The following is a 26,524-nucleotide window of genomic DNA, read 5'->3' as shown; positions in this document are numbered from 1 at the left end:
TATCCCCTTTCAGAGCCCTTGGATCACTTGGGGCGGGGCTCCTGGGGAGCACCCCATTGGGACTGGGCAGTGGAGCTGGGGAAATGGCGGCGGGGGTGGGGGGGGGGCAGTGCAGATGGCCAGATTTAAATGACTCTCATCTGGGTTAAATGTTTTACTCCAAATGTCAAGAACCAGCCATGGCTCAGGATGCCTTTGGAAGACTGAGTGTCAAAATGTAAATGACTGATACTGATCGATAGTCTAGGAAGGATTTAGTTCCTTTGACTCCTGCTTTGGGGCTGGCTTTCTAGAAGTGAAGATCATTGGGAAGAGAGGTCCTATCCCCTCCTTCCGTCTGGTACATGACAACTCCTAGTCATCTTTTCTTCTACCTCAACTCCTTGCTGCTGAGGTTTAATCTGTTCTGCTTGCTGCAGCTTCAGCGATGGCAGTAACTGGTTATAAATGACCATTCTGCAGGCCCAGCGCTAACTCACTCAATCTCTTCTTCCCTGGGCTTTGTCTACTTTGATCTTTTCGTCATCCTTCCCAAGTTTCTAAGCTCACCGCTGGGGCCTCTGACAACGCACCCACCCTCCTTGGTCTGACCTTGTACCACTTCTGCCTCCCATGTTAACACCCTGTGCTCCCTATAGATCTCCGCAGATGTGATTACCCAGCTCATGGTTTCCTAGAAGCAAATGTCTGCCTTCTGATCTTTTCACAGCCTTAATGCCCTAAATTAATACCCTTAATGCAAAAAACTGGCCAAAAAAAAAAAAAAATAAGATTCAAACCAATCTATTTTGTGCTCATTAGAAGCTTTGCTGGACATGGATTGACAGCCATGATTTGGCACAGTTCAAAGATTCACTGTAGTTGGTTCCAAGACACATGCGTTCTTAAGTTATGCAAAACAGTTGTAGAAACCCCAATCGTTTTATTTTGGTGCTAGAATTTTTTAAAATTTATTTTTATCCACAAGAATTATGCAAGAAGGAATTTCACCGCGGACCCATGTAATTTGGGTACTCCCCTCTATAGAGCCATTAACCACAAGAAGAGGCCTTGCTTAAACTAGCTGTCTGACAAAACTTCCTTCCAGAATGCAAACGTATCAATAACTTCCTGAGATATCACCACAATATCCTCTAGATGTCACCTTGAGAACATTCCAGGATGGAAGACGACTGCTTTCGCACCACACAGACAACTTGAAATAGACCCATTTAAGACTCTGTATGCCCAGATCAATGGTTTAATTAAAACAAAAAAAAATTTTTTTTTGCCAATTAACTCGAACATTAAGTAGTGCTCCAAATTAAGTTTAATTCATAAAATGATCTAATTTCTCTTTCTGGCAGATTTTTTTTTATGACTTCTCCCATCAACAGAAACAAAAACAAAAACCTTCCTTTAAGAAGTATTTCTCATGGATTCTGATTTCTCTTGAATCTTTCTCCCCAAAGATCCTCCCCCAAACATTTTCCATTTTCTAAGGCTGCTCATCTCATTACCCCAAGCATCTGAGGGAGGAGAGTACAGCAAAGTTTAAAGGCAGAAATTAGTTATTCCTGGACTGGTAAGAGCATTTAATTGGGGATGATTACCCAATTGATTGTTTCTCTTTAATATGCCAAGTCAATAGCAGGCCAATAACTGACTCATTTGGTCATGCAGTTCATTCAAACCAAATGAGCTGTCAGGTACTTCATTAAGAATTTTAAACACCTGAGTGCATGAAATCAATCTGGAGAGTGGGGAGGAAATAAAGGAAGCCTTTTACAAGTGACTTCAGGCAAATCTGGATTATCTCGGGTGTTATTTCCCTTCATACAGGCGGACTTAGACTTAGTCTGGGGGTCTGATTTTCAAAAATTACAGAAAAACCTTGGGAAATCATTTTCTTGTAAAGAAAGTAGTGTATATAATAGAGAAGGTCTGCAGAGTCAGTCTCAATAGTATTTCCAAGGGGCTCCTTCCTGATCCCTCCAGAATAAGAGACTCTCAGAGACAAGGAACAGTGAGCTGCAGAGACATGGAGAGTAAGACCTAAGAAACCCCAATACTACAAGGCCTTGTGGCTTGCTGGAGGCCCAGGACGCCACCACGTCCGCTGAGGACAGTTGCTGACACTCCCCTTTGGACCCTGGGGCAGTGATTGAAATGTGCTCTCCATTTAGGACTGGATAACCTCCCGGACTGCATGTGGAGGCTGGGAGCGGCCAGAGAAAGCAAACAGAAAAATCACCTGTGGTGGAGGGCTCAAGAGTTCTTTAGAAAGAACCTTCATTCTAGCTGTTGCACAAGGAATTACTTCTTGATACAAACACAGCGCCCCTTTAGAGATCTGTATTCTTGTTATGGGAAGAAAAGGAAAAAAAAAGAGGGAGAAAGATGCTTATTAACCTTATAATAAGAATACATGCTGCAAGCACCTTCTTTCAGGGTTAACTGCCAATTTTTTTCCGAAATATGCATAAAGATAATTTTAAAAATAGGGGGAGAGACCTTACTTGTGCAACATTCCCAAATTATACTATTCAGGAAATATTAGCAATTATATATGTATTGATGCAGAAAAATTACATGTTAAGCAAAATTCCCTAATAGAAAAAATAGGCTCCGTATTTCAAAACATGTTTATAAATTAGAGATGTCCTCTGACACCGTCTTACATCCTGCTAGGTGAAGCGTTATCAGAGGTAATTCTAAATTCCTAAAATTCAAATTCAAGGTTCCCTTAAAATAAAATTTTTAAACAGTAGAACTACATCTAATGAGAAATTTATAGTCAAAAAAATCACACGTACGCCGTGCGCTGTCTTGACTATGCACACACAGGTTACGATAGTGATTCCCAGGGGTACGTCAGGTCTGTTGTTTCTCTTAGAATCTCTGCTAGTACTGATGGCTTCCCATTTTCATCTGATCTTTCTGCCACCCTAATGACAAGCATTCATAAATAAGCAGTTACATACAATTATTAATTAATGATTATGTGCAAAGCACGGAAAGGAACTGGTCCCCACCTAATCAATAACAGGAACAGGTCATTTTTATGAAGCAAGGTTATAAATAATTTTTTTAACCTGAACTGCCAATCATCTCTTTGCTCTCAAGATCCAAACCAAAGAAAGAAACCAAACAAGGTTTTATAATAAATCTTTCGCTTTAAAATCATTTACTAGAAAATAAAAGAAGTCAAGAGGAAATGAACAGAAATGATTCCCAGAATTAATCTTCTTATACTCACATTCTACCTAGCATCCTCTGAAAGGGAACCCTTTAGGGTTCAGGCAGCCAAAACAGGTGAGATAAATGGCTGTTTCTAAACCAGGAAAAGGGGGAGGACTGAGTCTTTGGTTTTCAAAGTGAGCCTCCATCTCTAATAGGGAGGCTGACTCCCCTTCCCTAAGGAGTTAAAACCAGCTCCGCCCCCTCCCCCAAGCCCCTCATCTTACAGATATAATCTCTGAAATAGCAAGAGGTTTGTGGGATGGCCATATTAGCTCGGCACTCAGTACTCAGGTATGCTTTAAGCTGTTCTGTCTATGGGGTTAAAAGAACAGGTCAAGGAAGAAAATCTGGATACAACCAAGAATCAAGATCTGTCAGACTGGTCAAAGAGGAAAGAGAAGTGACTCAACATGAAATCAAACCAGGTCAACACAAGCATATTAAAGACATTCAGCAGGACAAAAAGTATTTCTCACAATCCTAAAGGCACTCTCGACATTTAATCCAATCCCGAGGGAAGGCCATAAAAGTAGTCTGGGAAGCAATGGGAAGGCTCAGACGTGCTTCTGGCTTGACACGCAAAGCTCTCCAGGCAGAACACAACCCACGGGAACAGGGAAGGTGGCAGCCTTTGCCCGAATCACGGCAAAGCAGGCACTGTGACATTAACCTTGCACTACCTGGGAGACATTTCATCTGTGAGGTTTGTTGTCACCAGGACAGAAGAGTATTTCAATGGAAGGCAGTGACCCTGTAAGGGTCATCATCAATCACCTGGGGTCAAAGACCTTCTCGATTGTAAGAAGAGGCAGGGGGTGAGGGAAAGAGGGCAGAGAACAGATCAAAAGGCCTTTGATGGGAGTTATCTACCTACACAACAGAACCTGCAAAATGGAACTTCTCTGGAGTTCAAAACCCCCTAGTTTCTAAGGTGAGAGATTTCAAGAGGGGTCTTTGTTTTTTTACACCTGGATGCATAAGATGAAGACTGGAGTCAGCAGATGGCAGAAGAGGCCTAGAGGCAAAGGTTTACGTGGCTGCCAGTTTCAAGGTCTGTCCCCAGAGTACTAAATACTATTTTCTTCTAGAGCAAGCATTGAAAGGGAGGGAAGACCCTGCCAACAGTGCAGTTGCCAAATGGCAAAGTGGCTCAGCTTGAACCGCCTTGCAATACTATATTTTATTTTATCTATTTTTGAAAGAGAGAGTGTGCGCACACAGGGGGAGGGGCAGAGGGAGGGAGGGAATCTTAAGCAGGTTCCACGCCCAGCGCAGAGCCCAACATGGGGCTCGATCTCATGACCCTAACCAAAACCAAGAGTTGGATGCTTAACCAACTGAGCTACCCAGGTGCCCCGCAATACAGTATTTTAGTTGCTGATGCAAATACACTTACTTCTTTTCTCTTTGTAGAAGGCAATACAGAGAGGTTGGGAAATAAAGTCAAGCCTCTTTAGCCCAATGACAATGGAAAAACAGTCAGGATCTGTGGGATATTTTCTATCAGTGATGCCATATATCTTGCTACTGTTTCCCTTGCTTCATGAGCCTTAGATGATTGAAGGAGCAACTGGATAGGACTACCGGTTAGAGTGGTGTATGACTCAACTCCATTGGGTACAGAGTGAGAGGAAGGGAAGAGGCATCTTTAACTAAGAAAGAGGCAGTAAAGGAGGACTCCACTGAACGCTTGGTTACCCGCCTGATAGACTTTTCTGGGGTATATTCAAGGACAATCATTAATCCCAAGTAGGCTCTGTCCCGTCCCCGGGATGCCTTTTCCTTTTAACTGGTGAGCAGAGTTACTTCAAGACAACAAACAAAATGAGGCTTTTATTTATTTTTTATTTTTTTAAAGATTTTATTTATTTATTTGACAGAGAGAGACAGAGCGAGAAAGGGAACACAAGCAGGGGGAGCAGGAGAGGGAGAAGCAGGCTTCCCGAGGAGCAGGGAGCCAGACGTGGGGCTCGATCCCAGCACCCTGGGATCATGACCTGAGCCCAAGGCAGATGCTTAACGACTGAGCAACCCAGGAGCCCCAATATTAGCCTTTTAAAAAACCCACGGAGGATATTTATAAAAAATAATTATTTTAGGAAATAAAACATACTAAAGAGCAATATAAATGGCTTTCAGATTATGGGCTGTTCTGATTAGCCATGCCCTGGATGCCTGCAGCCTACTCCCCTCAGCATGGATAATTGAGAATCTGCCGCATTTCCATTGTAATGCAGTCTCCCTAATCCATTTCAGGCATGCAGATGGAAAACCAAACCTTCTGGCTACCGTTTCACCTCACAGGGACTCAGCACATGGCACTAACCTCTGTACAGTCCAAAGAAGCCTTCGTAGCGTAGCACCTTCTTAAAACAGTCAAAGCTGTTTTTATACATAAGTTCTCCCACAAAAGAGCCAGTTGATCGTTGGTTCTGCATTCGAGTTTTTACGAGATCGATAGGATACACAGCAGTGGCTCCAACAGCTAAAATCAGACAATACCACTGGTCAACGTCAAAGAGAAGCCTGATGAAGCAGAGGAACAAACTGGGCATGTACAGATTGTCAAGCGGCACCAACTTTCCTAATAAACAACTCTGGATTTTCATTCAAGTGTCTCCTGATAAAATGATGTCCCAGACAGTTCGAATGTACAAAAACACATCATCTACAGCCTAACTGCGTTGCTCACCCATCTTAAAAAAGCCTATCTGCAGCTAAGTGAAAAAGGCCCTGACCACAGGCAGGTATGGGGGAAGTTCCCTTTGCTCTTGTCCCATCCCAGAGGTGCACACGGGAAATGTGCTTGGAAAGACCAAGGAAGGCTCTGTCCATTAATACTGTAAGGTGGAAAATCAGAGAAAAAAATCAGAGGAATAATAAAAGTGAAAAATTTGCACTCATCCATGACTAACCTCCAGCAATGGAACCCAGCCCAAACCTGTAGGCCGACTCTGCAACCTGCAGGAGAACCGGTCGGGAGGAGTCCACTGAGGCCTTCTTCTTTGCACACACAGGAGTCGGGGGGAGGGGGGCAGGAGACAGAAAGAAGGACAGAACAGAAATGAGCACATATGACTTTTTTAAATTGCCCCCGGGTTCCAAATTCACGATACCAACTAACGTATCAAAGAGGAAGGCAGGGTTAGATTCTGTTGTTCTTATTAAGAAAAGGTTATTATTGTTGTTAATGCTGAAAATCAAATCTGAACATAATGAAAACCATTATGTACTCCCCCAAAAACGTTATGAACCTATTTTCAACTGTTTAATTCTTGGCAGTGATCAGGGAGATCCAAACTTAAAAACATTAATCAGACATCATTCTTCTTCAAGCAAACTGGGAGGTTTGGGGGGTTTTTGTTTATTCATTTTAGTGAAGTGTCGTTGACCTACAATATACTAATTTCAGGTATAAAACAAAGTGTTTCGACATTGAGGTACTCTGTGAAGTGTTCACCATGATAAATCTAACTACCATCTGTCACCATAGTTTGTTTTCTAATGGCAACACCCAGCTGGGCAAGAGTTGATAAAAATGGGGCTTCTCAAACCTGCCATTTAATCTAGTATAAACTTGAAGGGAAACTTGGTAATATACACCCAAACTCTTGTACATAACCTCTGCCCCGCAGAGCTACTTATAAAAAATGAGACTAGAAAATAATCATGTATGTGGACATGGATCAACCTATGAATGTTAAAAAGCAATACTGTTTAAGAGCAAAAACTCTGAAAGTAACCTAAACGTCCAATAATAGAGGCCTGGTTAACAATGCTGCACCCTTGGGATGCTTGGCTGGCTCATTCCATAAAGTATGCGGCTCTTGATCTTAGGGTCGTGAGTTCGAGTCCCACGGTGGGTATGGAGATTATTTAAATAAATGAATAAACATTAAAAAAAACGCTACAGCCTTAAAATGAAATCATATGTCATTGTAAAAGAATTATTTGATGTTAAGACAAATGTTCATAAGGGCTTATAAAGTGAAAACAGGTTAAAAGGAATATGGCAGGTAGACAGGTATTCATGATACCTTTATAAATGTTTGAAATATTTCATGATAATCTTTTAAGAACAATGTTAAAGACTGTGTGCAATATGATGTTGTTTTTAATTAAAATTATTTGTGGGCATATGTATACATATAAAAACATACTAACATTTTGGCTATTCCAACACCTAGAGATAACTCAAAACATTTACAGTGGCTACAACTAGGTGGTTGTATTACAAGTAATTGCTACTTTCTCCTCTTTCCTATCCACTTTTTTCTAAATTCATACTTCGTGCCAGTCAGTTGTTATTTTATTTTTCTTTTGACCTACTATCCTTACTGTGTTTTTGATGCCAGAACATCTCAGAGTAGTGCATTTTTCTGCTCTACATAAATAAAACAGTAATTTTATGTCACGCAAAGTTGTCAAATGAGGGTGATAGTTAATGCTTAACAGTACCTGTTGAATTGAATACATTCAATAAAGTTTGTTTTTTCAAAAGCCATGATAATTAAAATAGGTGAACAATGAAAATAATTACCAACCCCAGCTATCAACCCACTGAATTTTAGTTGCTGTCAATCTTACACAATTCTAACAGAATGAGATAATTTGGACTCTCCTGTGAAGTTACTTCACTGAAAATAGCTTTACATAGAAATATGCATCTTTAGAATGTAAAGCATGTCTTCTGCAAATTTCATGGGGTTTTTCCAACTCTATCTCTGCATAGACGGAAATCACAAGTAACCTCATTTTGACAAATGCATCCCTAAGAAAGGCACTACTTTTTTTATATGGATATAAATATGTAAGACTTAGATTCTGGCATCAAAATAATGAGTGTAAGTACTTTGAAAATAATGGGGGGAGGGCGCACAGCGGACCTAACCGCTATCACTAACTCTTAATGGAAAAGACAAAATAAATGCAGTCCCAGATTTTCATTTAACTTTTCTGAAGCTCGAAGTGTAGCATGCTCATGAGACAAGAAAGATTCCCATTCCTGCACAACTCTGTTGAGGATCCACACTAGCACGGAGCCTACCAGGTGGATGACCTCCATTGCCCGAGTCCGTCAGTGTTGTCAGGCCTACTGGCGTTCACATAGGAAAGAATATTCCAGGCAAGGCTGCTGTGAATCGCCCTCAACCTCTCAGCCGCAGCCAATCACTTCCTGCTGTAAATCTCATCTAACCCTTGCAGGGCCAGTAACAATGAGCACCCGCCATAAACTCTCAAAAGTTGCAGAGAGCAGGAAGGAAAAACTGTGGGCTACCACTGCCAGCTGGAGAACAGAGGAATCTTTTAAAAACAAAACAAAACACCCCTCTGCTTTTTCTTAATCCCCAAATTTCTACGACAGCTAGTTGCATAGAGACGAAGAGCTAAGCGTCTGGTAAGCAGTGTTTAAAAATCAAAGGGCGGAGAGCAATGGAGCTGCGACCTCGCACGTGACTACGCAGTGTGCTCTCCTGCACTCGGGGACATCGGCTCCCTCTTGTAACAGCCAGCCGGCTTTCCAGAGGTGCCTCGTTCGGGTTTCTGAGCACACACCCACCACTCTGAGCTACACGCTGCACACAAAACTCGCCGCTGCATTCGGGGGTGTGGGGAGAGCTGAAAGGAGGGGTGCTGGCTCGAGGCCTGCCCGTCCTAAAAATGTAGCCCGCATCAACCCATTGTGGTCAAACTGGCGTCTCCGTACAGACTCGGAGCTCCAAGCCAGAAACTGTTAAGTCTCACAGGATTCAGGGGTGGCTTTGCCTTAAAGGAGGTATTTTTCTACAACGACGCTCGTCTGTGACTGGATTTACTTTACAAACATCGTGTAAGCACAACACATGCTATGAAAGCTTTTATTCTCTAATCCTGACCCACAGCAAGTCGAGCAAGAGTTAAATGAGGAGGTCCCATGTCTTAAGTTTCTGACCCTCATGACTTCACGAGATTGGTTTCTGTTAACCATAAAATAAAATTTAGCATTCCTCAAATTGTTTCCACATAACTTATGAATCCTTTCACAGAGAAAAGAAGTCTAAAAGCCTTCAAACTATTACTCCAGACTAAACAAAATTATCTCATTTTGATATTCAGAAAAACGGAAGGCGCGGCAGTCACACAATGAGCTGATGAAGTACCTCTCTGTGGAGCCGAGAAGGCTTTCGGTCAGCAACGTGCCGCCGCGCTGGGACAGCGACACCGAAGCACGGCGCCGGGCCCACATCTCCCAACACCAGAGTTAGGGAAGAAGAAAAGATCTTCTGCCTATTTTGGCGTGGGGGCTGGGGGGGGGGGGGGCAGGCTTCCAGTGCAGTTAGGAAATCACCCCATCCTTGAAAGTAACAAGCAACTATCTGTCAATCAGAACATCTCTAACTAATTTCTCTTTGCAGCCTTTTGAAATTGTCTGGATTTTTGGTGCAAAATGTTACAATGGCAGGTCAGATACCAGTGCCAAAAGGGCAACTGCGAGTAGAAAAGGTTTGGGGGTCCCCTACTGAAGAAACATCAGGAAGCAAGTTTGTTCCTTCTGCCCACCTGCTTCTGGGCCTCAGCCAAGTTGAAGGGCAGAGTTCCCTCTTCCAGTGGAGCAATTCGTTCAATGTCTGCTAAGGTCATACGTCTGGAGGGGAAAAAAACAAGCATGAGCAACAACAAAACACTAGTTTATTAAAATTTGCAATATGGAATTTGAAAACATTCCCTTTTTTGTTCCCCTATTTCAGAGTCCTCTTTTATTTGGCTTCTTTTCCTCCCAGTGTGCTGCCCTCCTCCTACCCCCACCCCCTCCATCCCCTAACCTCCTTTTATTAAGCTAATTAGAAAAAAAAAAAAAAAAAAAAAAGGCCAACTTACCCCCGTGGCTCATATAAATCTGCTAACTGAAACAAGATGTCAACTTCCATGGGTGTAACCTGACCAAATTTCTGAGCTGCCAGAACAAACTCCCCTGTATGGAAAAAGAGTTAAAAGGGAAAGATTCAAGAAGGAATAGCCACTAAATGCAGCATTAACTCAAGGCGCTGGAGTGAGTGAACATCACAAAACTTTATTATCAGTCACAGAATTCAAGTAAACCCGAACAGGGCAAGAATTATTGCAATTCTTTCATTCGTCTGGAAGGAGTGTGCAGAATAGTTTCTCTAACATTGACTTTAAAAGCCTGATGTCTCATCGGAAGCCTTGGAATAAATGACACAGGACGTTATTCAAATTGCAGGTCCCAGAAAACAAGGAGGCCGATACGAAACTTCACATGCATCAGGCCTGGGAGGTTATATTAATGAAGCTGTGCAATTCCTAAGGCAATTCTCTTTTTTTAAAAACAAAAAACAAAAAACATTAAAATGTTGATATCTCGTTCTGAGGTTGTCACCAGTATAAGTTTACGGAATTCCTCATGTACTTCTGAAGGCCACTTTAGAGGCCACAGATTTAGCTCAGGTTTTAGCACGATTTGAAAACAGTTCAGAAATTTTACATGGTTCCCTAATTCAAAGGCTATCTTCAGTTTATTTAAAACTTGCTGAAGATTGTTTTATTTGCTTTTGTTTGTCTGATCAAAGGATGGAGCACACACATGTACCATATGGTTAATATGTGTCAATGGGATAGAAAAATCTGTAACGTAAATTCCTGGTTGCCTTCTTTACCCTAATAATAATACACCAAGATACTAACAGGCAAAAATTCAGATTTATTCTCACTCACCCTTAGTCACCTCTACATCTTTCCTGTTGCCAGCCAGAGTGCTGTAGATCTTTCTAATGAGTTCCATGTTGTTAAGGAGTGAATTAAATCCATTAAAATAGGAGAAGCTAACTTGATGGGATGTAGTACCTCCAGCAGCCTCAAGTAAGTTGAACATCAGAAAGGGGAGAAGAACAATACACAAAGGATTTACAAAATGAAGAAGATTCAGAAGTACATGTATCAAATGCTAGTTTTGGAAGTAATCAAGAATGCATGGATAAGAAGAAATGGCCGTAAGTATTTTCTTTTCACATTAAAAAAAAAAAAAGCTATAAATGAATTTTAAAAGTAACTGCAACTAATCATGACCAGAGCTTATACTCTCCACACACAAGTCCTAGAAAACTAAATAAATACATGTGTAGGATTATAACAACAGGACCAGTAGTAATTTACAGAGTTCAAATTTCAATTGGAAATGTTTTATAAGTTTGTTTATTTCATCTAATGAGCAATTCTGAGAGGCTTAGACATGCACAACTATACTATACACATGCACACGTGTGTGCTTAGACATGTAAAACTATATTATACCAACCCAAACATAGTATGAAAGTGGTCAATCTAACATTAATATCATGATTTGTCATGTTACTTAGAACTAGCAATAAATAATCAGTCTTTACACTGGTGGGATTTCTAGCAAACAAGCGTATTCCGGTAAAATTATGAGATGTCATATGCTTGGATGGGGGTTAAGACTGGTCAGAATACTGATAATCAGAATTTGTAAGAAGCCATATTTCTTCCCAGGGGGCAAGGGAAACAGATAGCACAGTCATTATGAATGGAACTTCAGTTTGGGGTTTCAAATTCTATCCTTCCCTAACAAGGCAAAATATTTTTATTAGGAAAGCACTTCTTTATAAGGTAACAACCACATAAATCTTCACTTAGTAATCATTTAAAATAGCTGACCTAAGAGTTTAAAATGGAGTAGAGAAGGGCGGGGGAAGGCCAGAAAAGGAGCTAGACTAACACAGTGCAGAGTGGAAAAGACCTTGTCAGAGTTCCATGCCTCCAAAACAAGAAACCAGGAGATAAAGTGAAAGTGAAAAGCTATGCTGAGTTCCTGCCTATGGTAAGCATTGTGGGAAACCCAGAGCATGGTAAAAACACTCCAAAAGTCTTCCCCCTGGGACTAACAAAAGCACTGTGTAAGGGTTTCCAAATATGCATGATCATCAGAATTACCTGGGAAGCTTTAGAAAGGAGATTCTAGAACCTCACCACCTATAGGAGATAAATCCACAGGCCTGGAAGAAAATGTCATTATCTGTATTTTTAATATGCCTGGTCATTCTTATGCTTTGTGACCAAGGCCTGGGAATCTCCAGCACAGAATGTTCTGGGCCACCTTCTAGGTCCATGAGGTCAGAAGAATGGCTGGGCACCCACTGGGATTTAAGCTATGACACAGGCCAGCCGGGCCCCACACATCACATGCACCACTGTTCCTTCAACACACGCATGTTAAATGACCGAGTGAATCGAAGCTTTAGAGTTTCTCTTCTGCTGACCACTCAAAGAAATATATCTGCATGCACTATTTTTTTTTTTAATTTTGCCTTGACGAGAGTGAAGATTAGCATTTGACATACCTCAAAATATACAGCAAAATTAATATGACACCATAAATTTGTTTTTCCTTTTTTAAAACCAGTTAATACATTTAAGATATTCCATATGATCCAGAAAACAAATAAACCTATCCCTAAAACTAGCCAAAATATACTCTATCTGTAAGTTTAGTAATATATGGGATCACATTACAAAAATGTTAGTGTTTTAAACTGAAAAAACTCCACATAATTTTAAAGAATTGTTCTTATAATCCCTTATTTACTGAGCTTTTGCCAGGTAAAATAAACTGCTTCGTTAGGGCAAGTTACAACTTACAGCTACTAGACATTCTTCTACAAAAGGAGTCAAGACATGGGGGCGGATGGTGACCATGATGTCTCGGAAGTCAATGGCTGTAACTTTTCCGGTCCTGGCATTGTCCCTTTGCACAAAGGCTTGCTTTGCATGCTCCAATTGTATTTCCTACAAATAATGAAAGTGAAATAATTTATGTTTCTGAATTACTACAAAAGACTGCTCAATTTCAAATCAGGGTGAAGAAATATAGATCGTATCTTGATTTAACAAGCCTTACCAGCTTGTTAAATAACACCCTCAAGCTATCCTCTTCTTCCAAAGACAGAACTTTGCTCAGACCAGTGAACATGTCTCGGAAAATGCATTCCACCTTAAATCTCCTGCCCAGAGAAACCAAATCACTTCCATGTTCTGCTAGAGTCCAAGGACACAAAGAAAATAAAAATTGGAATGAAGTTTGGTAGGCCCAAAGATATGGCCAAACCCAACTCAGGTGATGCAGATGACCCAGTGAAAAACATATACAGGGACATTAAGCTCTCTCCAAAGAAGAGACAAAAATTCTTACTGGTAACCTCGTACACAAACATGTGACATAGTAACAAACCGAAAAGGGTGCTTCTCCTCTGGAATATGCTGTTCCTCTAACATACAGTTTCTCAGGCTTGACACTATTGGTATTTTAGGTGGGTTAATCTTTTGTTACGGAGAGCTGTCCTGTGCATCCCTCCCCTCTCTCTTTGCACTAGATGATGGTAGCCCCTTTACCCCCAAAAGCACGACAATCAAGAATGTGTCTGGAGAGGGCCCCAGGTCCTGAGTGAGGACACTGCTCCAGAATGAGGAAGTGGATGGTATGTGGGTCAGCCGTGGCAGAACTGCAGCAGTACCACTGTTTTAATTCCTATGATCTACAGACAGGAAGCCCAATTGGGATTTCAGTTGTGATTCACAGGGAGTTAGCGTATATGCAAAATAAACAGCCTCCCATCAAACCCCACCAGGTGCTGTGTAGGAGACGCATCTCTTGCAAAGGGCATTTCATTATCTTCCTCATGACCGTGCCCATTTCCCAAATGGGCCCTCAGACATCTAATCTCTATGGAATTAAAAAGCACTGCAAGGACTTCAAATTATTTAAACGAAAAAAGTTTAATTAGTCGATACAGAGAATTACTATTTTTTTTAAACTTTGGCGAGACAATGACTTACAGTAGTGTAAAAACAAATCATCCCTATGAAGTGGTGCGAGCTAAAGCACAGCAGAAATGACGCAAGTCTGATCATGCTTCAAAGTGCTCCATCTCCCTTCTCTTCCCCCAGAAAGGTGGGAGATGGAGGAAGCTTGATAAAATATTAATAATAATTGAAGTTGCATAATGGGAACACGGTGGGTCACAGTATAATATACTTTCCTACTTTAGAAGAGTTTGAAAATTTTAAATTTAAAAAACTTTTAAAAGACAATACCATAGTAAGAATCAGAGTTCTTATCCTATTCAAAAGCTTCTTCTCAGCCACAGCATCTGCCAGTTTTGATCCAGCCTGCCCCTGTCCCAAGGCTCTTCTGGGACCTTCATCTCCCTGGTGACTCTTCCACTTAAATGGGAGGCTTCTGTCAGCCCTCTGTCCTCAAGTCTCCTCGCTCTACTCCCCTAGGCCTCAAAGATTTCTCAGAAGGCTTGAATCCCAGATCCAAATCTCCCATACTTATCTGCTGGACCAGAATTCCTAAGTGCTCAGAGAATATATCCACGTGGGTATCTTGTAAAGGCCACACAATGGCACATCACTAAATCCAAGGGGCTACTCTCAGCCTGGTCTCCAGCACCCCATGCTCAGTCCTTCCAGACCTTCCACACACCCCGACCTTTGTCTGCATTCCTCCCTCCGCCTGGTGTAGACTGCAGCTTCTTTCTGTAGTTCCTGAAATCCTACCATTTTCCTCCAGACTTAGCTCAAATGCCACCACTGAAGTAAATGTAAGTAGGTCTCTTAGCTGAAAAGAACTGATGTGATCATGTGGCTCCCTGCTTGCACCTCAATCCGTAAGACTTCCATCTTACTTGAAGCAGTTGTTTCTATTCCTGTCTTTCCCCTACCTTGCCAGGGAAAGGAGACTACGTCCTATTCATCCCTCTACTGGTGTAGGCAGAATGCCTTAAATATACTAGGTACTCAATAAACCACAGACATCATCTTCAGTGACAGGTATTCTATAAAACCAATTGAATGAACAAATCACACTCTACTGAACGAGAAGGTGTTCTCTGTATAAGTGCCTCCAATTTAAGAGGAAGAAACCAACTGTTAAACACCCTGTAGTGAAAAATGACCACAGTATGTATTCAATTGAAAGTAAATGAACACAGTCTCCTTCGAACTGCCAGACCCACTGCTAAAGCTATTGTAAGGCAAGATTACTCTCAACAACAGCAGGTGTGTTCACTTAGTTACCATCCCCACCCCACCCCCCGCCCCCACAGTTTATAACTCAACTAGAGTCTTAGGGATCCACAGACCAGGATACCAGGAAAGGCATCACCCACCCTGGCCACCCCATTTCCTCAGAATTCCTGGCCCCCTCATGTCCTCAGAACACGAAGACCAACCTGCTCGGAATTTCAAATTGGGAAACAGACATCAGAGTGGGGGTGGGTGCTCCCACGGCAGAGCAGGGGATGCATCTGTAACAGGGATGGTGTCACTACCCATTCCTGTGCCTACACTTCAGGATCCAGCATTTGCTAGCAGGGATCCCTCGATCGCAGAACAAGAAAGCACTTTTAACTCTAATGATGAACAACTTTAGAATACATTTCCAACAGCTCTGAAAGATTGGGGACACCATAAATTCCATGAAAAACAAGAAGCTAACTGAACATCATTCTCTAAATAGTAGGACAGAGTGAAAACATTTAGTTAAGTGTTTCCTCAAACTAAAGGCAGTTTGCTGAAGAAGTGGGTTGCCTTGTGAAGAACAACTGTTTATGTCATGACTATTTAGTCTTCTGGGTGAAGAAATAAAGCTATTACCTCAACCAACACAACAACCATGTTAACAGCATTTAGTGAACATATATTATGCACCAGATACTGTTCTAAAGCATTTTACAGTTTAAACTCACTTCCTGCTCACAGCAACCCCATGAGCTGGGCACTATTATTAACTTTATTGTGGCAGTTGAGGAAACGAAGTCTCACAGGAAGCAGCGAAGCTGGAATGCAAACCCAGGCAGTTCTGCCCCCTGACGATGCCCCTAACACTTCAGCACAGCGCCTGGGGAGCCTGGGTCATGCGACCGTCAGGAATCTGATGACAAAATATATCTGACACTTAGGAATCTTAATAACTATGAAAAGACAAAAATTCAAGTGTGCTTTTAAATTATTCTTAATGCTCTAGATTTTTTGTTGTCTGTTTTCATGAGAAAACAGTAAAATTTGAGACTTTTTCCTTAAGGAAGATGTCTTTTATGTGCTCCAAGGGCTAGGATTGTTCTCCCAGCAAGAGCGGAGACCACAGAGAAGAGGAACCATATCTAAAGGTCTTCTGGCCTTGCTCACTTACAACCCCAAGAGACTGAGTAAGAGAAAGACAAATAAGGAGGCCTTAGGGAGCCAACACATAGATACTCTATAAATACTTAAGTTGAGGGGCGCCTGGGTGGCTCAGTCGTTAAGCATCTGCCTTCGGCTCAGGTCATGATCTCAGGGTCCTGGGATCGAGCCCCACATCGGGCTCCCTGCTCAGCAGGGAGTCTGCTTCTCCTTCTCCCTCTGCCTCTCTCCCTGCTGTGCTCTCCCTGTCTCTCTCTCTCAAATAAATAAATAAATCTTTAAAAAATAAATAAGTAAATACTTAAGTTGAGAATGAATGACTTTTGAAATAGATATTCAGGCTCGCTATTGATGGCAGTGACTGAAAATCAAAGCTCTTCACTGGCACCTCCAAAGCTGTTTAAGGAAAACCTAATGCATACCCATAGAGCCTAGACCCTGATGGCTTCTAGATCTGAACCCAAGGGGATAAAAGTGGGACAGAGAGCTTGGAGATGCACGATGTAGGGCTTAAGTAAAATAGTGATCGTTTCCAAAATGAGCAGAGGGGCAGAGAACAATGGGAGAAGCAAGAGTTACATCCAAATATTTAAAGGTTAAAGGACTACCAGGGACAAAAAAGAAGTTAGACTGGTCCTCTATATTTCTTTAAAAAAAAAAAAAAAAGGAGAAAAAAATATAGGGATCAGGTTTTAGCACAAAACACCGAAGTCTTTAACCTATACAACTCTTCAGCAATGAATCAGGCTACACCGCAAAGTAGCAGGTTCCTAGTCACTGGCAATATCTGAGCAACAACAGGCTAAGGAACATATGTCAAGGAACCTCTTTATTTTAATACAGGGAGTTATGGAAGCAATCTGTTATGATGACAAAAATCTGAAGTTTGGAACAGGAATGAGCAGAGCTCAAGTATCAATCACGACACTCCTAGGAGGATTAGGGGAGTATATATCTTAGAGCCCCTGCAACATTGACCGTGGAGGGTTGTAAAAACGAGACGTCATGCATGACAGGCACTAAGTGGGAACTTTGATTTTTGTTGAGGTGAATGGTTTAAAATCCTCTAAAGACCCTTTCAGTGTTAAGTTCTTTGAGTCTTTAAAAAATCACCTCATAAGGAACAGTGGCTCTGCTGAGTCATTCTGAACCAGCCACAGAAACAGAGAGATGAAGACCAGATCGGGTAGAGAACACAGTAACGGCTGAACGCTTAAGCACTTAATTACAGGCCAGGGGCCGGGCCAAGAACTTAAAACATGGTACTTCATGAAAGCCTCACAATAATTCTGTCAAGTAATTATTATCTTCATCTTCCAGAGAGGTACCTGGAGCTCTGGGAGGTTAACTAACTAGTCCAAAGTCACACAGCCAGGAAGTGGCAGAACTGGGATCTATTCTGAGTTATTGTCTGATTGTAAAACTGGGATTTTTAACCACTAGCTGATGCTGCCTTGGGTAAAATCGTAAGAAGATTGTTAACAGATAACTGGAAAAGAGATTTTAAGAAAAGCTTTGGTGATGACTTAATACATAAAAATGGAGCAAGATAGATCTCAAAGAATTCTCCCCTTGGATGATGAGAGAGATAGAAGCATCTACCATGAAGGAGAACACCTAAGGGGAAAGAGACGAGATAGTTGCCGATGAGAAACTTGGGGCGAGATGGGCTTAAGTTAAAAAACAGAAGTTGAGCTATAAACAAAAGAAAGCCAGAGGTACAGACAGAAATGTAAATGTGGGAAAGGGAGATAGCAGGATTTCAGTGGGGGAGAAAACCAAAAGCTACCATTTAACTGTTACTAAGTGTATGTTACGCTGCAGTGACTATTGTGTTTTCCCTGTTTCATCTCTATGAATCCTCCCAACGGACTTATGAGGTGGGCCCTACCATCACCTCCATTTAGTAGTTGGGAAAATGAAGTAAAGAGCAGCTCAGGGTCACATGATGCTGAGGATGAACCTGGACATGCACCTGAGCGGTCCGGCTCTGGAGTTGCAATCTTAACCTACATGGACTGTCTGTTCCTTTTCGGGGGACGCCTAGCAAAAACCCGAAGAAAAAAATAACACTTGTAGAAATAGAGGAGATCGGCCCACAGTACATCGAAAGAGCAGCCAGGTGACCAAAGAATGCAACTGATATCTAAAAAAAGTGAGTATGGAAATACAACAGAGGGCCTGGGACCTGGTGGGAAACCCAGAGAGCTGGGAAGATGGCACAGCCCTGCCAAGGGAGCTCAGCTCTCACCAGTGCCAGGCGACGGGGCGCTTGCTAAGTGCTGCTGACAGGCACGGCAAAGACTAAGGAGAAAGGGCCATCCTCCACCCGAGGCCACAAGGTCACAGAGCAAGAAGCCCCAGGGCTATCTCGAAGGCAGTTCTGCTCAAGCACATGAAAGGAGGCCCAATTTCTCTTTCTTATTTGCCAGCGAACGGTTTTCTATTCCCGCTATTCTGCTGCATGATGATTAATGGAATAGGCTTTTACTGCAGCCGTTTCCAACTACTTCAGCACACCCATTCAGATTGCTGGAGGGAAAGAAAAAAATCAAACTCTTCAAAATTGCTAGCTGTACAGAAATAAACATATGGGGGGGGTTACACCACTTCAGGTCTAACATTCATGCTTCTAATAGTTCCAGGCCTGTCATTTCCTTAATAATGTCCAATTTTCAAGTGGGTATATTTTGAATGCAAAAATTCTCTCCACCTCTATTCAGACATGCAAGTTTGTGCTTCAGCCTGAGGACAATTTATCAGAACAAAAACAAAACAAAACAAAATAGACCAACAGACCTTCAAAACAAGCAGCAGATCCAGATGATTTATATTATAAAGCCAAGAACACCAAAAAAGACCCCTGGCTAGTTTGCATGTTTTGTGTTTTGTACAGTTATGAAATTAAAAAAAAAAATAACTAAAACTTTAATAAAAGGAGGGAGTTATCAATAAGGATATGACTCAAAGGAATTCTGGGGAAAATGCAGGTAATTATTTAAGAAAACAAGGAAGAAACTGTATAAAGATTTGCTTTAAAAATATGGTATCACATTTAGCCCTCCTTTAAATAAATTCTGTATTACATCAAGTTTCAGAACCTGTATTCAACATACAAGTATCCGCTTCATTTTCACAATCCTGTGCTAATTCGGAGGGAAAAAAAATCTAGTTAAAATAAAGATCCACATATTACTAAACAGAGTTAAAAACAGAACTTAGCAAAGGAATAGGGAGAGAGATAAGTAGTTCCCATTTGTGACATTTTTCTGTGTCCCCCATATTCCACTCATGCGGTCAGACTTCCAGAGTTCAGGGTGAAATTTCATCCCCAATTCACTGGGTGGGGCCTTTAATTGAAAAAGTCCTTAGCAGAGCATTGCATGTGGCCCTGCACGCACAGCAACACCTCGGCAGAAACCAAGTACAGAGCTCTTCCATCTCGATTTCCTTACTCTTCTGATTTAACGTTAAACTTCACAGTGGGTAGCAGCTGGCAAGATGTTGTATGGAGTGCTCATTTTTACCAGGATGTTACTGTAAAAGCCTGCACACCAGGCTGCTCGGCAAAACAGCAAGCAGACAAACACCACGGACGCAACAGCATGATGAATTCTCATTTCCTCTGCCCAGAGAGTGGGAAGTGCAACGTGAACACAATGCGTCCTGCATCTAATTCTCCAAGTGACCGGGATAGGCCCACATCTGCAGTCACCCACCACCAAACTAGCAATGGCTTCCAGCTGAACACAAAATACAATCTAATCTCCTAGAAGAGCTGAGGGCAAACAACATTAGCTACTTTCCCTCATTTCATTTTGGAATATCAAGTTGGGGCTGTATTTATGAAACACTACCGAAGCTGTACTCAGACTCCATCTGGTCCAACTTAAAGATCAACATAAAAAGCACTCACATGTTAAAAATGCAAATATAATCATGGTCTCTGGGTACTAAAGATCCATGGTCTAGGTATTTTAACTAATACAGATGGCAAGGTGAGGGACAAAAGAGAGGTACAAATGGCTTGGGTTATTCGATCCTAAACAAGGACCTTGTTATTGTCTACTAACCTGTTTAAACGACTATGGCTTCAGTGAGTTCGACGACAAGTGATTGTTTTTTGTTCACACCTGACGTGTTCTATCAATTCCAAAGCTTGAGAATTTGATGTTGCCATGGCTGAAGGCTACGTTTCCTTCTGTTTGGTGGTGGTGGTGGGGGGTACAATTTCTTTTTTGTGTTGAAAGCTTTGCCTTTACCAGGATGGCATGACGAGCACAGCGCCGTTAAGTGACAGTGACTCTAAAGGGTCGACCACAGCTGGCCAGGAGCAGCCGATCTCTGGCCGGAAGAGTGACAGGCGACAACCACCAGCGCCTGGGAACAGTAGCTTCCAGAGCTCTACTCCCTAGGGCTCAGAAACTAAATAACCAAAACGTCCATTTTACACTGAAAAGACTAGCCCGGATCTGTACACCATGCTGACCCACAAGCCAAAATGGGTCAATTTCACTTCACAAAAATAACCGAAGTTGTTCGGTTGCCATTATTAGCATGAATATGCTCTGGCATCCAACAGGACTGTCACGGAACTCGAGGTCCTTGCCAGTGTGTGTGTCCAGTCTAGGACACGAGACAGCTCTGATTCCCAGGTGCTACTCCCAACTCTATCAACAGTGACTCATCCTCTTCTGACAAAAGGGGGACCTGAATAAAGTTACAGTAAAACACCCACACCTTTGTGTTCAGGGCTCTCTGTTCGGTTAGGTAACTTCATTCTTAAATTCTATTTGAGGAGAAGACATGCTCCCAAGTCAGCAATCCTATTTCTTGGGAAATTAAAGCAACCCAAACTTCAAACTCTGGCCTATTCATGAATTCAGAGCATTGCTCATTTCTTGATGATTTCTTTTCGAGCAAGAGGAGGAAGGCCCTTGGAAACAGAAGAAATTTCCTGGCTCCATAAAATGGGGAACAGAATTCCTTGGAAATGCCCAAGTCTGTGGGCCCGTAAGTGGGGCTCCTATAGTACCGTCTGACCTCCAAGGAACTGAAGAGAAGAGGTGGAAATAGCCCAGCAGCACACAAGTGAAGAGCGATTACAAGCAAAGCACTGCTCTGCAGCCCCTCGGGAAAACCGCCTCCTCTGTGCGCCCCATTTCAGTAACCCATCACCACCCTTCCACTTGCCCGAGCCTGAAACTCACCTAAAAAAAGGTGTGAACTGGGAGTTTTATCTTATCCTTAACTGTCTCCATCCTATTAAATCACCAAGCCTGATCAGGCCTATCCCTTCACCTTCTCTTGAATCCACCTGCTTTGGCTCATCACCATCACCATCCAACCAAGGCCACTGTTGTTTCTCTCTGGAATTAGAAAGTGACCACCCAGTCTTCCCTGACCTCAATGAGATCCCACTCCATTGGATTTTCCACACAACAGCCAGGACGATCTTTCTGGAACACAAATCTGATCATGTTTGCCTGTCTAAGCTTCTCATCAACACTGGGATGAAAACCTGAAAACCCGATTCTGTGCTTTTTAAACAGTCAGGGTTTTTGTAGTCTAGACCAGTGTTTCTCAATGTGTGGCCCTTGGACCATCTGGAGTATCACAATTCAGGATTCTTGTTTGAAAGGCAGTTTCTTAGGCCCTATCCAGACCTACTGAAACAGACCCTTGAGGGGCAGAGAGGCCAGGATTCTGTCTTTTAAAATAATCACTTCAGAAAAATTTTACCCAAAATCTGAAAAACATTGCTAGAGACTTATGAAAATTAAAATCAGCTTCAGTTCCACCTATCTCACCTTGAACAACTCCAGAAAACTAAGCCTCTGTGTGCTCATCTTTCATACAGAAACAATGGCAAATGCTTAACATCTAAGATGATCACAAGGACAAATACGAGTAAAAGCACTTTCTAAGCTGGAAAATGCTATGTGAGAGGTAACTGAAAACAGATTTCTAGTTAACACATATATTGCATTTGGTAGCCATCCTAGACTTTTCTATTCTGAATCTGGAGCAACTAGAATCTCCTATGTGTAGATTATTTTAAAATTATTAATAATTATATGTGAAATATATACCTATGATTATAAAAGATCATCAAAATGACACCTGAAAATGTCATTACCTGAAAATGACAGCAGTGCCTGGTTGGCTCAGTCAGTTGAGCGCTGGACTCTTGGTTTTGGCTCAGGTCATGATCTCAGGGTCATGGGATCGAGCCCTGTGTGGGGCTCTGCGCTCAGTGCAGAGTCTGCTGGAGATTCTCTCTCTCTCCCTCTGTCCCTCCCACTTGTGCTCTCGCTCTCTCCCTCTCTCTAAAATAAAGAAATAAATCTTAAAAAAAAAAAAAAAAGGTAACTGAAAATGACAGAAACACATACCCCTACTAAGGGCCTCTTTTGTTATATTTGGCAATTAATGGATGGGGGTCAGGAATGCTCAATGTCCAGCAAGGCATGACTGTACACCATTCAGAAGCACAGCCCCTTCCAGGAACAGAAACTAGTTTTTTATAGCCTTGGCCCTGGAGACAATGTAATAAAATGGCAACAGCATAATATTTTTAATCCCTCACAAGTCTGTGATCTTATGGAAGAAGCTACTAAGCTCTAATAGTTTCTGCGTACTCTTTTGGGGTACTCCTTTGGGAACCCAATGAAAGCCATGAGCATTTTCCCCAGAAAATTACCCGTAAATGCAAACTTTTACCTAGAGTCCGTTTATTCTTTTGCATACAATAGGGGGTAATGATAATTACCTCCCACAGTATTGGGATGCTATTATCAGAAACAGAATATTTAAAAGCACTTCATAAATTATAAAGATTGTTACTATTATTACTTCTATTTTCAAGAGTGAATCTTAGTACCAACAGAATAATTTAGCAGAAAAGTTTAAGAGGTCTCACTCTGTGCTCACATTTGCCTACGATGTCCACCCAATAACCAACTAAAAATGATCTTCCAAAGAAGATACACAAATGACCACTAAGCACATGAAAAGATGCCTGGCATCATTAGACATTCGGAAAATGCAAATCAAACTCACAAATGAGATACTGCTAAGAGGCCTAAAGCGAAAGGCCTCAGTTTCTCATCTGTAAAATGGGGTAGTTAACTAGATGTACTTATGCTGGTATCTGGTCCTTTAAGTTTGTCCTTTCGATGGCTGCTCTGACCACACTTGGAATGTTGGTTTCAGCTTTACAGCTGCCATAAGGGCCTGTGCTACAAACTCCTGAGGGTTTTTGCTACAAGAGAGCAGCCTTGTGGGGTGTACACACTTGCTTGCAGCTGTTCCTTCTGAGCTATCGGATGGATAAACACAGCAACAACCCCTAGACTTGTGCATTGTAAGGATCTAAAAAGTTGTTATCTCTGTACCTCTTGGCCCTTTGCACAAGGCCTTTGGACAAACCCTGCATGTTCTGCAAAAATTTGCTCAACTGGGTGGTTTGTCTCAAGCGAGTCATAATCACAGCACAAGAAATACTCTGCACAGGGTAGAGAGTTTAAGTTGATGCCATTTAGGAACAGGAGTTCCATCAGGTATAGAAGAAGAGTATTTCTCCAAATTGTTTTCTGAAAAATTCAATATATTAAAACCCATTTTCAACTAGCAACCATAAAATTGAAATCAAGAATAGATGTATGTGGAAATATTCACAATATTTTAAAATACACCTACATACCCTCATATCAAACTACTCCCATTCACACATACACACTCCTCATGTAGTTAAGAGAGGATGACAGACCTGGAGACAAAACACAGGAGCAGTAAATTCAACAGTATCATTGATGGGGTAACAGGACTGCAGTCCCACTTGCTTCTGAAATTCTTCTCTAGGAATTTCAGTCTAGGAACAAGACTCTGGGAAGGAGGCTTTGTATCCCTGCTTCTTGCTTCAACACTATCATTTACATGGAAAGTGTAAGTCAGGCATGCTTAGCTCAAAGAATATCAAATTGATTCACCACTTTATGAAGTTAAAACCAAAGCACAGAAAACAACACACCAGCAGAGCATTCAAGCAGCGCCCATGACCGGCACCAGCCCAGCGAGTGGGCAGCTTGGCCAGTGAACATGTCAAGTCCTCACAGCCACGTGGTGGCTTATAACAAACTCACACGTGCTCAGATAGAGTAAAACACTCATACGGGAAGAAAACAGAAATCTGACCTTGCAGAGAATGGCTCTGCTCACCGGTCACAAGCAGGTGTACGTACACCAGCATAGGTAACTCACAAATGTGACACTTCAGTTGGCTGGAAGCAGCCCGAACTCCCTTCTAGGACCGTCTGTGGGATAGAGCAGTGTTTTCTCTACATACCACTAAGACTCCCTGAAAACAAACACTTCTCAGCTGTCCCGATGGCCGCTCCTCTTCCTTGTCAGGTGCCAGGTAGCAGCATGCCCGGGGACAGGCCTTTCATGGCACAAGCGGCCAAGCATCTGCTTTCACAACCTTGGCACCAGCCGGGGAGCTGCTGCCTACTTCTGAGCCCTGCCCTAGAGCAGAAAGGCGGGTGTGTGCTCGACAAAGCAAGAGCCCAAAATATAGGAGATTAAGCTTTCTTCTATCTTTAAGAAGTTCCTGCCTACAGAAAAGAGCCCAAAGGAAGCCAACCAAGCATTTGGAGTAGGGGTCTGAAGCTAAACCTGCATTCAGAAAAGAGTTCAAAGGAAGCCAACAAAACATGTGAATGGGGGGTGGGGGAAGTAATCCAATGGTAGACATCAAAACTGGCATTTCACTGACATTCACAGAAAGTCTATCATGATACATCCATTAATTCCTTTAAATCTGGACCTGGAGTGGAATACAAAGCAAGGCCCTCCCCAAGATAATTATCCACCATAACCATTTTAATCTAGTATACATTCAGCACTTGCATTCTGCCTACAAAGTCAAAATCATCCCATGCAGGACACTGTGGGATGTTTTTCCACTTACCATTATAAAAAGGAGTCAAATGTAAGTGACTGCCCTACAAGTTGCAGCTGGAAACAATCAGTAATCCCTGAGTCATTTAATCTTTGACTCTGGTTTCTCCATATCTTGAAGAAGGCCTAGAAGCCGCTCTGAGTGGCTTACAGCTGACTCAATTCAGCCTAATTGATACCTGCTTAAAAGGGAAACGTGATCATCCCTACTACTGCTAACATCCCATTAAGGCTAAAAGTTAATTAGGCTGTGTTCCATAAAGTCAATTTGAGGCATTTGTCTCAATAGCATTATTGTAATTATTCCTCATCAAAACGAATACCACCTCCTACTGCGCACCAATGTCTTGTGTAAACAACAGCAAAAATCCAACAACTCACATTCCGTTCTCCACCTGAGTTATTTAAGTCGGTTTGTGTTTACATAGAACGGAAAAAGGGGATTCATAGACATTAACATTTAAAAAAAATACAAAGGTATGTTTAAAACACCTTGCTTTAAGTTTCCAAAGGCCGGGAAAATAATAGCAAACTAAATAAATAGCATGACAAATTTTATATATAACAAAACCACTAAAAGTCAAAAAGAGGAGTACCTATTAAAGTCAACCTACTACATATGCTCGTGCCTGAGAGTGGATCCCACAAAATGCTGACTGAATGAGCACATGACACAGCCTACTCGCGTGCGTGTGTGTGTGCATGTGTGTTTGCGTGCGTGCATTCTTGAGCCTTGAACATCCATCCTGACACTGCACCTTGCCACCACACCTCAGAAGGCTCTGGCGAAGTCTTAGGCACATGAAATAAACAGGGGCATCAGGATACCCCCGAAGACATTTCTAGTGACAAAGGAAAGAAGGTCATTTCCCTGGCAAATTTTCCCTCAAGACCCAGAATTTAAACACAGCAAAATAATGGCCTTCAATGAGTCTTTTTAAATTACATTTAATAAAATATAAATAAAATTAAATGTTAGAGAAACAAAACAAATGCATCAAAGCCCAAAAGAAAGAATCATACAGCCTACATACCATACAGATATTGACCTTAAGTGACTAAATGTTAATATTGGAATTAAAACATTCTAAGAATTACACTTCAGGAGGAAAACTAAAGTGCAATCATGTTTTGTTACTACTTG

General features: G+C 41.9%; 1 protein-coding gene across 3 annotated transcripts in view; it reads right to left on the bottom strand.

Annotated features, from left to right (window-relative positions):
* Positions 1-26,524, bottom strand: part of SLC25A13 (solute carrier family 25 member 13) — a 182,671-nt gene that overhangs the window by 65,944 nt on the left and 90,203 nt on the right. For all 3 annotated transcript variants that reach the window (XM_032402087.1, XM_032402088.1, XM_032402089.1), the window contains 6 exons: positions 12,877-13,023; positions 10,936-11,074; positions 10,081-10,174; positions 9,763-9,847; positions 6,138-6,225; positions 5,549-5,707 (listed from right to left, as the gene is read on the bottom strand). In XM_032402087.1, the coding sequence (XP_032257978.1) occupies positions 5,549-5,707; positions 6,138-6,225; positions 9,763-9,847; positions 10,081-10,174; positions 10,936-11,074; positions 12,877-13,023 (712 nt within the window). The remainder of the gene's footprint in view (positions 1-5,548; positions 5,708-6,137; positions 6,226-9,762; positions 9,848-10,080; positions 10,175-10,935; positions 11,075-12,876; positions 13,024-26,524) is intronic.

Source organism: Phoca vitulina, unplaced genomic scaffold (genome assembly GCF_004348235.1).
Source record: "Phoca vitulina isolate PV1807 unplaced genomic scaffold, GSC_HSeal_1.0 scaffold4, whole genome shotgun sequence".
In the NCBI taxonomy this organism is placed as follows: domain Eukaryota; kingdom Metazoa; phylum Chordata; class Mammalia; order Carnivora; family Phocidae; genus Phoca; species Phoca vitulina.
The sequence above is the reverse complement of the archived record's forward strand: the minus strand, read 5'-3'. Positions and strand labels throughout refer to the sequence as shown.